Source organism: Symphalangus syndactylus, chromosome 21 (genome assembly GCF_028878055.3).
Source record: "Symphalangus syndactylus isolate Jambi chromosome 21, NHGRI_mSymSyn1-v2.1_pri, whole genome shotgun sequence".
Lineage (NCBI taxonomy): Eukaryota > Metazoa > Chordata > Mammalia > Primates > Hylobatidae > Symphalangus > Symphalangus syndactylus.
In genome coordinates, this window is record NC_072443.2 from 49,460,616 (window position 1) to 49,473,718 (window position 13,103).

Below are 13,103 nucleotides of genomic sequence, written 5' to 3' on the forward strand. Positions count from 1 at the left end.
ACAACTATTTATTTACTTAATTATTTTTGAGACAGGGTCTTGCTCTGTCACCCAGACTTGAGTGCAGTGGCACAATCACAGCTCACTGGAGCCTAGAACTCAAGCAATCCTTCCACCTCAGCCTCCTGCGTAAGCATACCATCATACCTGGCTAATTTTTTAATTTTTTGTAGAGACAGGATCTCTCTATGTTGCCCAGGCTGGTCTCAAACTGCTGGGCTCAAGTGATGCTCCCACCTCAGCGCCCCAAAGTGCTAAGGATCAACACTTTGGGTGAGCTACAGTGCCAGCCAAAACCAAGTATTTATAAACGTTACTTTTTATAATTAGAAATGGATGTCACGAGGTCAGGAGATCGAGACCATCCTAGCTAACATGGTGAAACCCTGTCTCTACCAAAAATACAAAAAATTAGCCGGGCATGGTGGTGGGTGCCTGTAGTCCCAGCTACTTGGGAGGCTGAGGCAGAAGAATGGCGTGAACCCAGGAGGAGGAGCTTGCAGTGAGCCGAGATCGCGCCACTGCACTCCAACCTGGGCGACAGAGCGAGACTCCATCTCAAAAAAAAAAAAAAAAAAAAGGAAATAATTAGAAATGGATGGAAAAGAGGAATAAGAGGTCTGACTTAAAAGTTTTCTGTATGTCAAAAAAAATGAAATTAAAATCTGAGGACCAGTGAAATCTTTGCAGAAAGTATAGCAAAGAATTTATACAAAATTAAAATATATTGCATGTCATCACGTTTATTAAATAAAAAACTAATATAAATTTCTCTGGAATTATAGTCAAGAAATCAGTAAAAGACAGCATTTCCAGAGAAGGAAACAAGAGTGGCTGGGAAAGTATGTAAGGGAAATGTTTCATTGTATATACACATCCCTTTACCTATTCAAAAGAAATATCAACAAAATATTTTTAAAGGAATATTGGTATTTAATGTTGACATTTTAATAAGAGATATCAAGCATATTAAAAAGAAAAATATTAAGACCTAACAGGAAATGTATAAAAAACACATATGTAGATATTTCACAAAAGAAAAAAAAGATCATAAAGAAAAATGAACTAAAAATGCATCAGAAACCTAAATATAAGCACTAAAACAAAACTCCTAGACAAACACATAGGTGTAAATCTTTGTCATCTTGAACTTCACAATGGTTTTTTAGATGTGACACAAAACTATAACAAGAGAAGAAAAAACTCATTAGACTTCATGAAAATTAAAAACTGTTGTGCTGCAAACAATATCATCAAGAAAGTTGTAAACCAAAAATAACATTTGAAGGCACCCCACAACCAACTTAATTGACTCCCTGCTTGGCCAGGGCACCTTCAATTTTAACCTGAAAGACTGGTTCAGGCCATAATAGGAAGTGGGGGTTGAATATATCTCATTATACCTCTCCAACATTAACATCAACACTCAACACAGACCTTAAGTCTGATAAGAAACATTTACAGTCTATTCTCTCTAAAGCCTGCTACTTGGAGGCTTCATCTGCGTGACAAAACCTAGGTCTCCACAACCCTTTATCATAACCCAGACATTCCTTTCTATTGATAACTCTTTCAACCAATTGCCAGTCAAAATCTACCTGGAAGCCCCCTCCCAACCCTCAAGTTGTCCCTCCCTTTCAGATCTAACCAATGTAAATCTTACATGTATTTGATTGATCCATATGTCTCCCTAAACTGTATAAAGCAAGCTGTCTTCGACTACCTTGGGCACATGTCATCAGGACCTCCTGAGGCTGTGTCACAGGCCTTTAACCTTGGAAAAAAATAAACTTTCTAAATTGTTGAGACATGTCTCAGATACTTTTGGTTTACAAAGTAAAAAGAGCCAGTCACGTTGCTTGAGGCCTGTAATCCCAGCACACTTTCGGAGGCCAAGGCAGGAAGATTGCCTGAGCCAAGAGTTCAAGAACAGCCTGGTCAACATAGCGAGACCCTGTTTCAATTTAAAAATAAAAATGTGGGCGAGGCGCGATGGCTCACGCCTATAATCCCAGAACTTTGGGAGGCGGGAGTTCGAGCCGGGAGGCAGAGGTTGCAGTGAGGCGAGATCACGCCACCGCACTCCAGCCCAGGTGACAAAGACTCTGTCTCAAAAAAAAAAAAAAAAGACTTAAAATAATTCCTTCTTTTTTTTTTTTATTGAGATGGAGTCTCGCTCTGTCATCCAGGCTGGAGTGCAGTGGTGTAATCTCAGCTCACTGCAACCTCTGCCTCGCGGGTTCAAGCGATTCTCCTGCTTCAGCCTCCCAAGTAGCTAGGATTACAGGCGCCCACCACTGTGCCTGACAAACTTTTTTGTAATTTTAGTAGAGACGGGTTTCACCATGTTGTCCAGGATGGTCTTGAACTCCTGACCTCAGGTGATCCACCACCTTGGCCTCCCAAAGTGCTGGGATTACAGACGTGAGCCACCGTGCCAGGCCAAAATTAAAATAATTCTAACAGCATATACTTAGAGTAATAAATTGGATTTGGATTAAGATACTAAAAATAGTTCACTCATATTCTTCGGTGAGAAGAGGGCCAATGGCCATGGGGTGGGCAATAAATGAGAAGGAAATGGAGGCAGTAAGTATAAACTGCTTTCAAGAAGAAAAGATTAGTTTGGTTTTTGTTATTGTTGTTTTGTTTTTAAAGTCTAGGGACTGACGGCCAGGCACGGTGGCTCACACCTATAATCCTAGCACTTTAGGAGGCCAGAGCAGGTGGATCACCTGAGGTCAGGGGTTCGAGACCAGCCTGGCCAACAGGGTGAAACCCCATCTCTACTAAAAATACAAAAACTAGCCAGTCATGGTGGCAGGCGCCTGTAATCTCAGCTACTCAGGAGGCCGAGGCAGGAGAATTGCCTGAACCCGGGAGGCGGAGGTTGCAGTGAGCCGAGATCACGCAACTTTACTCCAGCCTGGGCGAAAGAGCAAGACTCTGTCTCAAATAAATAAATAAATAAATAAATAAATAAATAAATAAAGTCTAGGGACCGAGTCTCAAAGGAAAAACCAGGAAGAGGAAGCAATACTAGACAACAGGGAAAACTGCTTTATCAATGTCCTAGAGGACAAACGGATGAATTAGATTGAGAGCCACATTGAAGGTCAGCTTTGGACAAGCCACATTAAAATAAAAATATATGTTGGGATGTAAATGCAGTCATGTCTTAATTATCTTCATTATTTGGGAAGAGTTCTATATAACTGAATTTTCCAGACACTTGAACAGTTTTTTAAAAAATTTAAGCTATTTTATTTAAAATGTTCACCACTAATATCATATAGTTCTCTGCCTCTTAAACAGAGTGTGCTTTCCTGGACAACTTAGGGTCATTATGACTGTGATTATTGTTCTATGAAGTAATATACCTGAGTCTAGATGTTAATTTTTCAAATCTTCCTTGAATGCCCTACATTGTCAGTTGCCATTTCCTCTGTTACATTTCCCCTAATAACCTTTCTCATTTGTGCTTCCAACAGCTTCTAGTATGAAAATTATATGGCCAGGCGCAGTTGCTCAAACCTGTAATCCCAGCACTTTGGGAGGCTGAGATGGGAGAATTGCTTGAGTCCAGAAGTTCAAAACCAGCCTGGGCAATATGGTGAGACCTCATCTCTACAAAAAGTTTTAAAAAATAAAAAATTATATAACCATTAAATAATGCCCTAAAGGCCAGGTGTGGTGGCTCATACCCTAATCTCAACACTTTGGGAAGCCAAGGGGGGCAGAGATCCCTTGAGGCCAGGAATTCAAAATCAGCCTGACCAACATAGCGAAACCTCATCTCTACTAAAAATACAAAAATTAGATGGGCATGGTGGCAAGCACCTATAATCCCAGCTACTTGGGAGGCTGAGGCATGAGAATCGCTTGAACCTAGGAGGTAGAGATTGCAGTGAGCCAAGAACAGTGCAGTGGCACTCCAGCCTGGGCAACAGAGACTCTGTCTCAAAATAATAATAATAATAATGCCCTAAGTAAGGGATTAAGGAATAATAGGGGTACAGATGAAAGTATATTAGTAAAGTGCATGGCTTTATGACGACTCTCCCCAGTGCTAAGTCTGTTTCACTTTTCAATTTAATTGAGGCTGGGTTTCAGAGTTTGAATATCAAAAGACTGACCTCTGACTACTAGGAATTCTACTTTATCTTGCTTCCTTAAATGCTATCAAAATATATCTGCCAAGTAATTTATAATCTTATATGATCAGTCTGCAACCTCCGCCTCCCGGGCTCAAGTTATTCTCCTGAATCAGCCTCTCCAGTAGCTAGGACTACAGGCGCGCACCACCATGCCCGGTTAATTTTTGTATTTTTGGGTCTCTTGTGCTCTCTCCAGACCCAAGTGTGAATACCAGGGCCGCGGCCGCCGCCCCACCCACAGCCCCATAGCGAGAGTCAGGATGAAGCGCCACGGACAGGGGACCCGCGGCCCCTGTCACAGGTCACACACACACAAAAGATCATGCTGATTCCAAAAGTGGGCCTAGACTTCTCAAACTAACTGAATATATCTTCTTATCCTACAGTCACTTACCAATAAAAAGTTATCTTCTGGCCAGGTGCGGTGGCTCAAGCCTGTAATCCCGGCACTTTGGGAAGCAGAAGAGGGCTGATCACTTGAGGTCAGGAGTTTGAGACCAGCCTGGCCAACATGGTGAAACCCCATCTGTACTAAAAATACAAAAATTAGCCAGGTGTGGTGGCGCACGCCTGTAATCCCAGCTACTCGGGAGGCTGAGACACGAGAATTGCTTGAACCCAGGAGGTGGAGGTGGTAGTGAGCCAAGATCGCGCCACCACACTCCAGCCTGGGTGACAGAGCCAGACTCTGTCTCAAAAAAAAAAAAAAAGTTATAATCTATACTTCACTTCTCTATGTTAATATAGTCATGCGTATTTCATACATGTGAATATTATTCATGATAAATGTATATCCCTCACAAAATCTTGGCTTTAACCCCTTCCAAGTTTCACAAAAATTTCACAAGCACAAAGGCTAAAAAGAACTACAGTTAGGCACATAGGAGTCAATCAAAACTTAAGAATTCATCCCTTTAGTTCCAATACGATGGGATGTGCTGGTTTGTTTCATTCATTCTTAAGGTTCTGGATAGTTCTTTCTCCCTACACTTCATATATTAAAAAAACAAAAACAAAACTTGTTGCCTCTCCAGGACTCTCCTCCTGTTCATTCATATTAAGTTGTTCATTCATATTAGTGAAAATTAACAAATGTAGACTTTCTCATCAACACAGAGGGCACTGAAGTGGCCTGAGCAATGCAAACTGAACATCTCCAGGCTCAGGTTTAGTTTATCAGAGGCATTAGGATCTCTACCTTTGTCTTTGTATTCCAATTATTTATGTACATTCCCCTTTCCAAGTCACAAATACCTTCAGGGCAAGAATCTTTTCTGATTCAGTTACTCCAATCTCTGGACAAGTTAAGTTTTGAGCACCAGTATTTGCTAGCCTCTCGAGAAAGCTGAGTTAAACAGTTCCTGCCCTCGCAGGCTATCAGAGAAAGCTGGCTTGTAAATAAATTGCAACACAGGCAAAAGCAGAAGTGAGTATAGAATTAAATCTGAGGAAGCATTAACTCTCTGACTGTAGAGGAAGTTCAGGGATACATTTCTGTATTCCTCAAAAGGCCTTCCATAAATACCTGTTGAATGAACAAATGAATGGATTAAATCTTTTAGGCGAGGTCCCAGATCCAAACGAGATGTATCAGTAGCTTCTGGAAGCCAGTGAAAAAACTTTTATCTTTCAACAATTGCGGGATGCAGCCTCCGGCATATTCACCCCTACCTCCACCTCAGGAAATAATTTTGGAGAAAGGACCATACCTGTACTGCCAGCCTTTTGCACTGCCACCGCGGCTGCTGTTGCTGCTGCTGCTGCTGCTACTGATTCCACCTCCACAGCTGCTGTTCTTGTTCGGGGTCACCGCTGTGGCCAGGCCCTCCAGCTTTCCTTCGCTCTCCGAGACTTTCATTGTGGACACTGGTTCACCCCCCTGCATCTTAACGCCAAAGTCCACTTGCCCTTCTTGAGCGGGAGAGAACAATTCTGTAGTTCTGTAGGTGACTTTTTTTTCAAGATTTGATCTGAATACGATCCCGGTTGCTAAATCACACGGCGGCTGGGGCGGGACTGTCAAATGGTCCAGAAAAGGAAGATACACATTCCCACAGAAGTTAAACTTTTAAAAGGGCAGGGCAAGCAACGAGGACAGATATCCTTCACATGTATCTCTCTCCTTTCCGGCGAAAGCAAGGAGGAAAAAGCATCCGGCGAGAAGACTTAAGTGACATACTCAAAAGAGAAGGAGTGTGGGGAGGTCGCAGATTCTGTAGCCAAGACGGCTGGGAAAAGGACTGAGCGCCAGGCACAGGGGACCCGCGGCCTAACCTCGGGGCTGACCCGCCGCGCTCCCTCTTCTCCTCCGCCGGTCTTCAGGCAGTGGGTCCAGTCAAGCCCTCTGGGCAGTTCCCGCCGCAGCTCCCGAGATACAGCCTGGGCCGGCGCGCGCAGCCCGGGTGGAGGGTCGGGGAAGGAGGCCGCCGGGGGCGGGACGCCGGCTCCCGGGGCCGCCTCTCCCAGGGCCAGAGGCGAGCCACTCGGGGCAACTTCCTCTTATGCCCCTGGCCCGGGCCCTCGACTGGGTTCCCGGGAGCCGGTGAGTCTCTCGCGCTCTCTCCAGACCCAAGCGTGAATGCCAGGGCCGCGGCCGCCGCCCCACCCACGGCCCCACAGCCCCACAGCCCCACAGCCCCACAGCCAGCCAGCCAGCCCCCGCTCCCTTCCCGCCTTCCCTTCCGGAGTAGCGTGAGCTCACTTCCCTCACAGCCGAAGCGTCTGGCGCCATCTTGGGTCAGGGCGGCTGGTCCCTGAAGGGGGCGGAGCCTCTGGGAGCCGGTAACTAGGCGACTGGCTGATGGGCGAGGGAGGGGAGGGGAGAGGAGGGCGAGGGAGGGGAGGGGAGAGGAAGGCGAGGGAGGGGAGGGGAGGGTGAGGGAGGGGAGGGGAGGGTGAGGGAGGGGAGGGGAGGGTGAGGGAGGGGAGGGGAGGGTGAGGGAGGGGAGGGGAGGGCGAGGGAGGACGCCGCAAGGGAACGAGGAACCCGAACAGTGAAGAAGGAAGAAACAAAGGAGCCAGCGGCCCTAGAGAGTTCTCTTATGGTGTGTGAGAACTCTCCTAACCACTTCCTAGCCTTCCATTTGAGGGGCCTTTCCAGGCATTTTAGGAAGAAAGCTTACAAAAATAAGAAAGTACAAGAACAAAGCAAACATCTGTACGTTTTAGTCACTTGGGGGTGGGGTGGGGGGGCAAGCATGACATTGGAGTAAAGCCAATCATTATTATAAATTAAAAAGAAGCTGTCATGGAAATTAGAGATCTCAGAACAGAGCTAGTTACTTTTCCAGACCCCAGACAAATCTTTGACTTTGTTTAGGCCTTGGTTTTGGATTTGTAAAACAAGAGTGCATGGGTAGATTTCTAAAGTCTCTCCTAATTGTTAATTTTAGTTTATAATAACATGACTTGAGGCTGGACACGGTGGCTCACGCCTGTAATCCCAGCACTTTGGGAGGCCAAGGTGGGCGGATCACTTGAGGTCAGGAGTTCGAGACCAGCCTGGCCAACATTGTGAAACCCCTTCTCAACTAAAAATACAAAAATTAACCGGGCAGGGTGGTGCGTGCCTGTAATCCCAGCTACTTGAGAGGCTGAGACAGGAGAATCATTTGAGCCCGGGAGGCGGAGGTTGCAGTGAGCCTGAGGAAAGAGAGAGACCCTCTCATATTGTTTTATACTCAGTACCTGTTTTAAGAAAAAAAGAAAAAAACAACAAGGAAGTAAAACCAAAGACAGGCAGCCCGGCGCCAGGCTCGAAACCAGGCCTGGGGCTGCCTGGCCTAAACCCAGTAGTTAAAAATCAACTCATAACTTAGAAACCAATGTTATTCATAGATACCAGACATTGTACAGAAGAACATTGTGAAACTCCCTGCCCTGTTCTGTTCCTCTCTGACCACCCGTGCATGCAGCCCCTGTCATGTACCGCCTGTTTGCTCAAATCAATCACGACCCTTTCATGTGAAATCTTTAGTGTCGTGAGCCCTTGAAAGGGACAGAAATTGTGCACTTTGGGAGCTCAGATTTTGAGGCAGTAGCTTGCTGATGCTCCCAGCTGGATAAAGCCCTTCCTTCTACAACTCGGTGTCTGAGAGGTTTTGTCTGCAGCTCATCCTACTAAAAGCTGAGATTGCACCACTGCACTCTAGCCTGGACAACTAGAGCAAGACTCAGTCTCAACGAAAGAAAGAAAAAACAAAAAACAAAAACCAGTCGGGCGTGGTGGCTCACGCCTGTAATCCCAGCACTTTGGGAGGCTGAGGCGGGCGGATCACGAGGTTAGGAGATCGAGACCATCCTGGCTAACACGGTGAAACCCCATCTCTACTAAAAATACAAAAAATTAGCCGGGTGTGGTGGCGGGTGCCTGTAGTCCCAGCTACTCGGGAGGCTGAGGCAGGAGAATGGCATGAACCTGGGAGGTGGAGCTTGCAGTGAGCTGAGATTATGCCACTGCACTCCAGACTGGGCAACAGAGCGAGGCTCTGTCTCAAAAAAAAAAAAAAACCTACCATACAGTCCAGCAATCCCACTACTGAGTATCTATCCAAAGGGAAAGAAATCAGCATATCAAAAGGATACCTGCTCTCACATGTTTACTGGAGTACTATCACAATAGCATTAATATGGAACCAGCCTGTGTCCATTAACAGATGAATGGGTAAAGAATTTGTGGTATGTAGGCCAGGCACAGTGGTTCACGCCTGTAATCCCATCACTTTGGGAGGCTGAGGCCAGTGGATCACCTGAGGTCAGGAGTTCGAGACCAGCCTGGCCAACAGGGCAAAACCCCATCTCTACTAAAAATACAAAAATTAGCTGGGCGTGGTGGCGCACACCTGTAATCCCAGCTACTCTGGAGGCTGAGGCGGGAGAATTGCTTGAACCTGGGAGACGGAGGTTGCAGTAAGCTGAGATCACACCATTCCAGCCTGGGCGACAGAGTGAGACTCCATCTCAAAAAAAAAAAAAAAAAAAAGACAAATAATGGAAAGCCAGGTGTGGTCATGCACACCTGTAGTCCTAGCTACCTGGGAAGCTGAGACGGGGGGAATCACTTATGCCCAGGAGTTTGAGGGTAGCCTGGGCAACATAGAAGACCTGTCTCTTTAAATAAATAAATAAATATAAAAGTGGAAAAAAGCTTGTGGGATAAAAATATAAAAAACATGAGTCTAAGTGAAAGATGCAAGACGCAAAAAAGTCACATACTGTATGCTTCCATTTATGTGAAATGTCCAGAATAGGCAAATCCATCCAGATAGAAAGTAGATGAGTGGTTGCTAGGGATAGGAGAAAGGAGAAATGGGAAATGACTGCTAATAAGTATGGGGTTTTCTGAGGGTGGGGGTAATAAAAATGTTCTAAAATTAGATAATAGTGATGGTTGTACAATCTTGTAAGTATACGAAAACTCGCTTGATTGTATACTTTAAATGGGTGAATTTATGGTGGATGAATTATATTGCGATAAAGCTATTTTTTAAAAAACAAATTCTCTAGCTGCCACATGGAGAATTAATTTTAGTGGGAGAAAAAGAGGAAGCAGGGCGACTAGTTAGGAGGATATTATAGGGAATGAGGGCAGAGATGATAGCTGCTTGGACTAGAGTGGTGGCAGTGGGGATAGACAGAAGTAAATGGATCCAAGCTGTGTCTGGGATGGGGCTACAGTACTGCAAATGGGCTGGATTTGCAATAGTGAAACCACCTTTGGAAAATTATAACTAAGGAAATTATGACAGTGAAAGAAATCAGACCTAACTGACTCCATCTTGCTTCTAGCCTTTAAGTTGTCCTTGTTCATTCCTGGACACAGGCCAAACTAACTTTAGGAAGGAATTCAATTCATGGTTTTACTCTGAAACAAAATTGATAATCGCCCTTTCCCGAAAAGACCCCCCCCTTTTAGACTGGGGACCAGTCTGCCTTTGCAGGACTAACAAATTAGCTACAAGATTAGAAATTACTGGCTGGGTGTGGTGGCTCACTTCTGTAATCTCAGCACTTTGGGAGGCTGAGGCGGGCAGGTCACCTGAGGTTGGGAGTTCGAGACCAGCCTGACCAACATGGTGAAACCCTGTCTCTACTAAAAATACAAAATAATCCAGGCATGGTGGCTCATGCCTGTAATCCGAGCTATTTGGGAGGCTGAGGCAGGAGAATCGCTTGGACCCGGGAGGCAGAGGTTGCAGTGAGCTGAGATTGCGCCATTGCACTCCAGCCTGGGCAACAAGAGTGAAACTCTGTCAAAAAAAAAAAATAAATAAAGGAAGAAGGAAAGGAAAAGAAAAGAAAAAAAAAAAAGAAGAAAGAAATTACAGCTTAGGGGTCATGCAGACTCTGGCTCCAAGAGTCTGAACCTCCCCAAATTGCTCCTGGGGATACATCACTATTGTAAAACCTAAGATCAGTGCTTGAGATATTTTGCAGACCCTGCACTGGATGGATCAGCTGACACCACCCAGACCAGTAATCTGGCTCAACCAGTTCTGCCATTCCACCCAAGAATAGAAAACAGCCAGAAAAACTCACTTCGACCCCCTATGATTCCATCTCCAACCTCACCAATCAGCACTCCTCACTTCCCAAGCCTCTACCTGCCAAAAACTCTGATGCCTGAATTTGCTCAGGGACACCGATTTGAGTAATAATAAAAGTTTCGTCTCCAGCACAGCCAGCTCTGCGTGAATTACTCTTTCTCCATTGCAATTCTTGTGTCATGATAAATCGGCTCTGTCTAGGCAGCGGGCAAGATGAACTAACCCACTGCGCAGTTACAACAGTGCAGTAATGTTCTCACAGGGCTCTCTACTTCCAGTCTGTGCTACACATGTCATGCGTCACAAATCTGGCCCCCTTTAAAACTCAGAATCATTCAAAGACCTTTCATTATTAATAGAATAAATCCAAACTCTTCTGTCCAAGAAAAAAGATGGTATGAAGGCTATTTTGCTCCCAGTAGAAATGAGACATGGAGACTGGCTCATGCTAACCAAACTCACAACAGACTGATGTAGCAACCAGAAAAGCAGCTATCAATTAATAATGAAAAATACAGTCTTGGCCGGGTGCGGTGGCTCACACCTGTAATCCCAGCACTTTGGGAGGCCAAGGAGGGCGGATCATTGGAGCTCAGGAGTTTGAGACCAGACTGGGCAACTGGCAAAACTTGTCTCTAGTAAAAAAACAAAAATGAGCTGAGTGTGGTGGCACATGCCTGCAGTCCCAGCTGCTTGGGAGGCTGAGGTGGGAGGACTGCTTGAGCCCTGGAGGTTGAGGCTGCAGTGAACTGAGATCACACCAGTATACTCCAGCCTGGATGACAGAACAAGACTCTGTCTCAAAAAAAAAAAAAAAAAACAAACAGTCTAGAGTACTCAGGTTTGAGTGTCAGCACATTCTGTGTAAGAAACTCAGCAAGATAAACTAAATTATTATCAGTAGGTTATAATGCTTGTGGAGTCATGGCCATGGGAGTTGGTAGATGTTTTGTTTTGTTTTAAAGCCAAAACTTTTTAAAAAAATGTTTTACAATAGGAGCTGAGTTTGACTGTTCCATTCAGCATCCAAAGAGAGAGGAGGACATACTGTTTGAATAAGGAAGATAAAGAAATGTACTTTTTTGAAAGCCATCAAAGAAGGATGTGTATTTCATCTCTGTGCCTTCCCTACCAGTCTAGCTGGGTAAGAGATTAAGGTGTCCTGCCCATGGAGAGAAGCTGCGTATGCATAGTGGTCAAGATCACGGTCTCTTCTATCAGACTGACACGCAGATTCCACTCCCTGTGACCTTAGGCAAGTTACCTAACCTCTTTGTGCCTGTTTCATCACCTATAAAATAGGAGTAAATGTATTACTCCCCAAATTCCTACAATGAAGGCCTAACTTCTATGCAATGGTATTTGGAGATGGGGCCTTTGGGAGACACTTACGTTTGATGAGGTCCTAATGATTGGATTAGTGCCCGCGTAAGAAGAGACACCAGAAAGCTAGCATGTATCATGCCCCAGCCCTCACCACCCCTGCCATGTGAGGGCACTTGGAGAAGACAGCTACCTGCAACCTAGGAAAAGAGCCCTCATCAGAAACTGACCATACTGATATCTTGACCTTGGACTATCAGCCTCCAGAACTGTGAAAAAATAAATTGCTGTTGTTTAAGCCACCCAGTCTATGATATTTTGCTATGGCAGCCAAGCCAGTCTCTCTCTCTGAGGGGTTGTCAGCATTAAATGAAATGACTCATGTCATTTAAAGCACTTAGACTCCGGTCTGACACAGGATGAGCTAAGTGTTCAGCAACTGTTAGCCATTGTTTAGAAGGGTAGGGCTACCTGCTAAGTAAAATGAATGTTGGTGTTTGGTGAGGGCACCCTTCTGCTAGGGACATCTCTGAAGACACATCAAACAACATATTTCTGAAGACATTCAACATATTTCTGTGGGAGAATGCCAGCTTTGTCTCCCAAATGCAATGCAGTTTTCAAGTTAGAAATTCTAATCAAAAGAGACCCGTCAGAGTATGTACGATAAATGTAGAATTCTAAGAACATTACCTGAAATCACCCAGTTTGTGGGTGTCAGCGTGAAAATGTAGATACCTAAGGCCATCTCTGCTTCAGTGTCATCTCCTCCTAGAGACCTTCCCCTGACCACTCTATACAGAGTAGCAGTTCCTACCCATTACACTCTATCCCTTTACCCTGCTTTAGTTTTCTTCATAGCACTTGACATTTTTTTTTTTTTCTCTGAGAGGGAGTCTTGCTCTGTTGCCCAGGCTGGAGTGCAACGGCATGATCTTGGCTCACTGCAACCTCTGCCTCCCGGGTTCAAGCAATTCTGCCTCAGCCTCCCGAGTAGCTGGGATTACAGGCGCCCGCCACCATGCCCAGCTAATGTTTGTATTTTTAGTAGAGGCGAGGTTTTGCCATGTTGGCCAGG

At 45.1% G+C, this 13,103-nt stretch overlaps 1 protein-coding gene across 1 annotated transcript in view; it reads right to left on the bottom strand.

Moving 5' to 3' along the window:
- The window catches only part of OSBPL11 (oxysterol binding protein like 11), a 71,473-nt gene extending 64,577 nt beyond the window's left edge, over positions 1-6,896 (bottom strand). The window contains exon 1 of the mRNA XM_055260236.2: positions 5,867-6,896. Coding sequence (XP_055116211.2) covers positions 5,867-6,042 — 176 coding nt within the window. The 5' untranslated portion in view covers positions 6,043-6,896. The remainder of the gene's footprint in view (positions 1-5,866) is intronic.
- Positions 6,897-13,103: the final 6,207 nt, after the last annotated feature.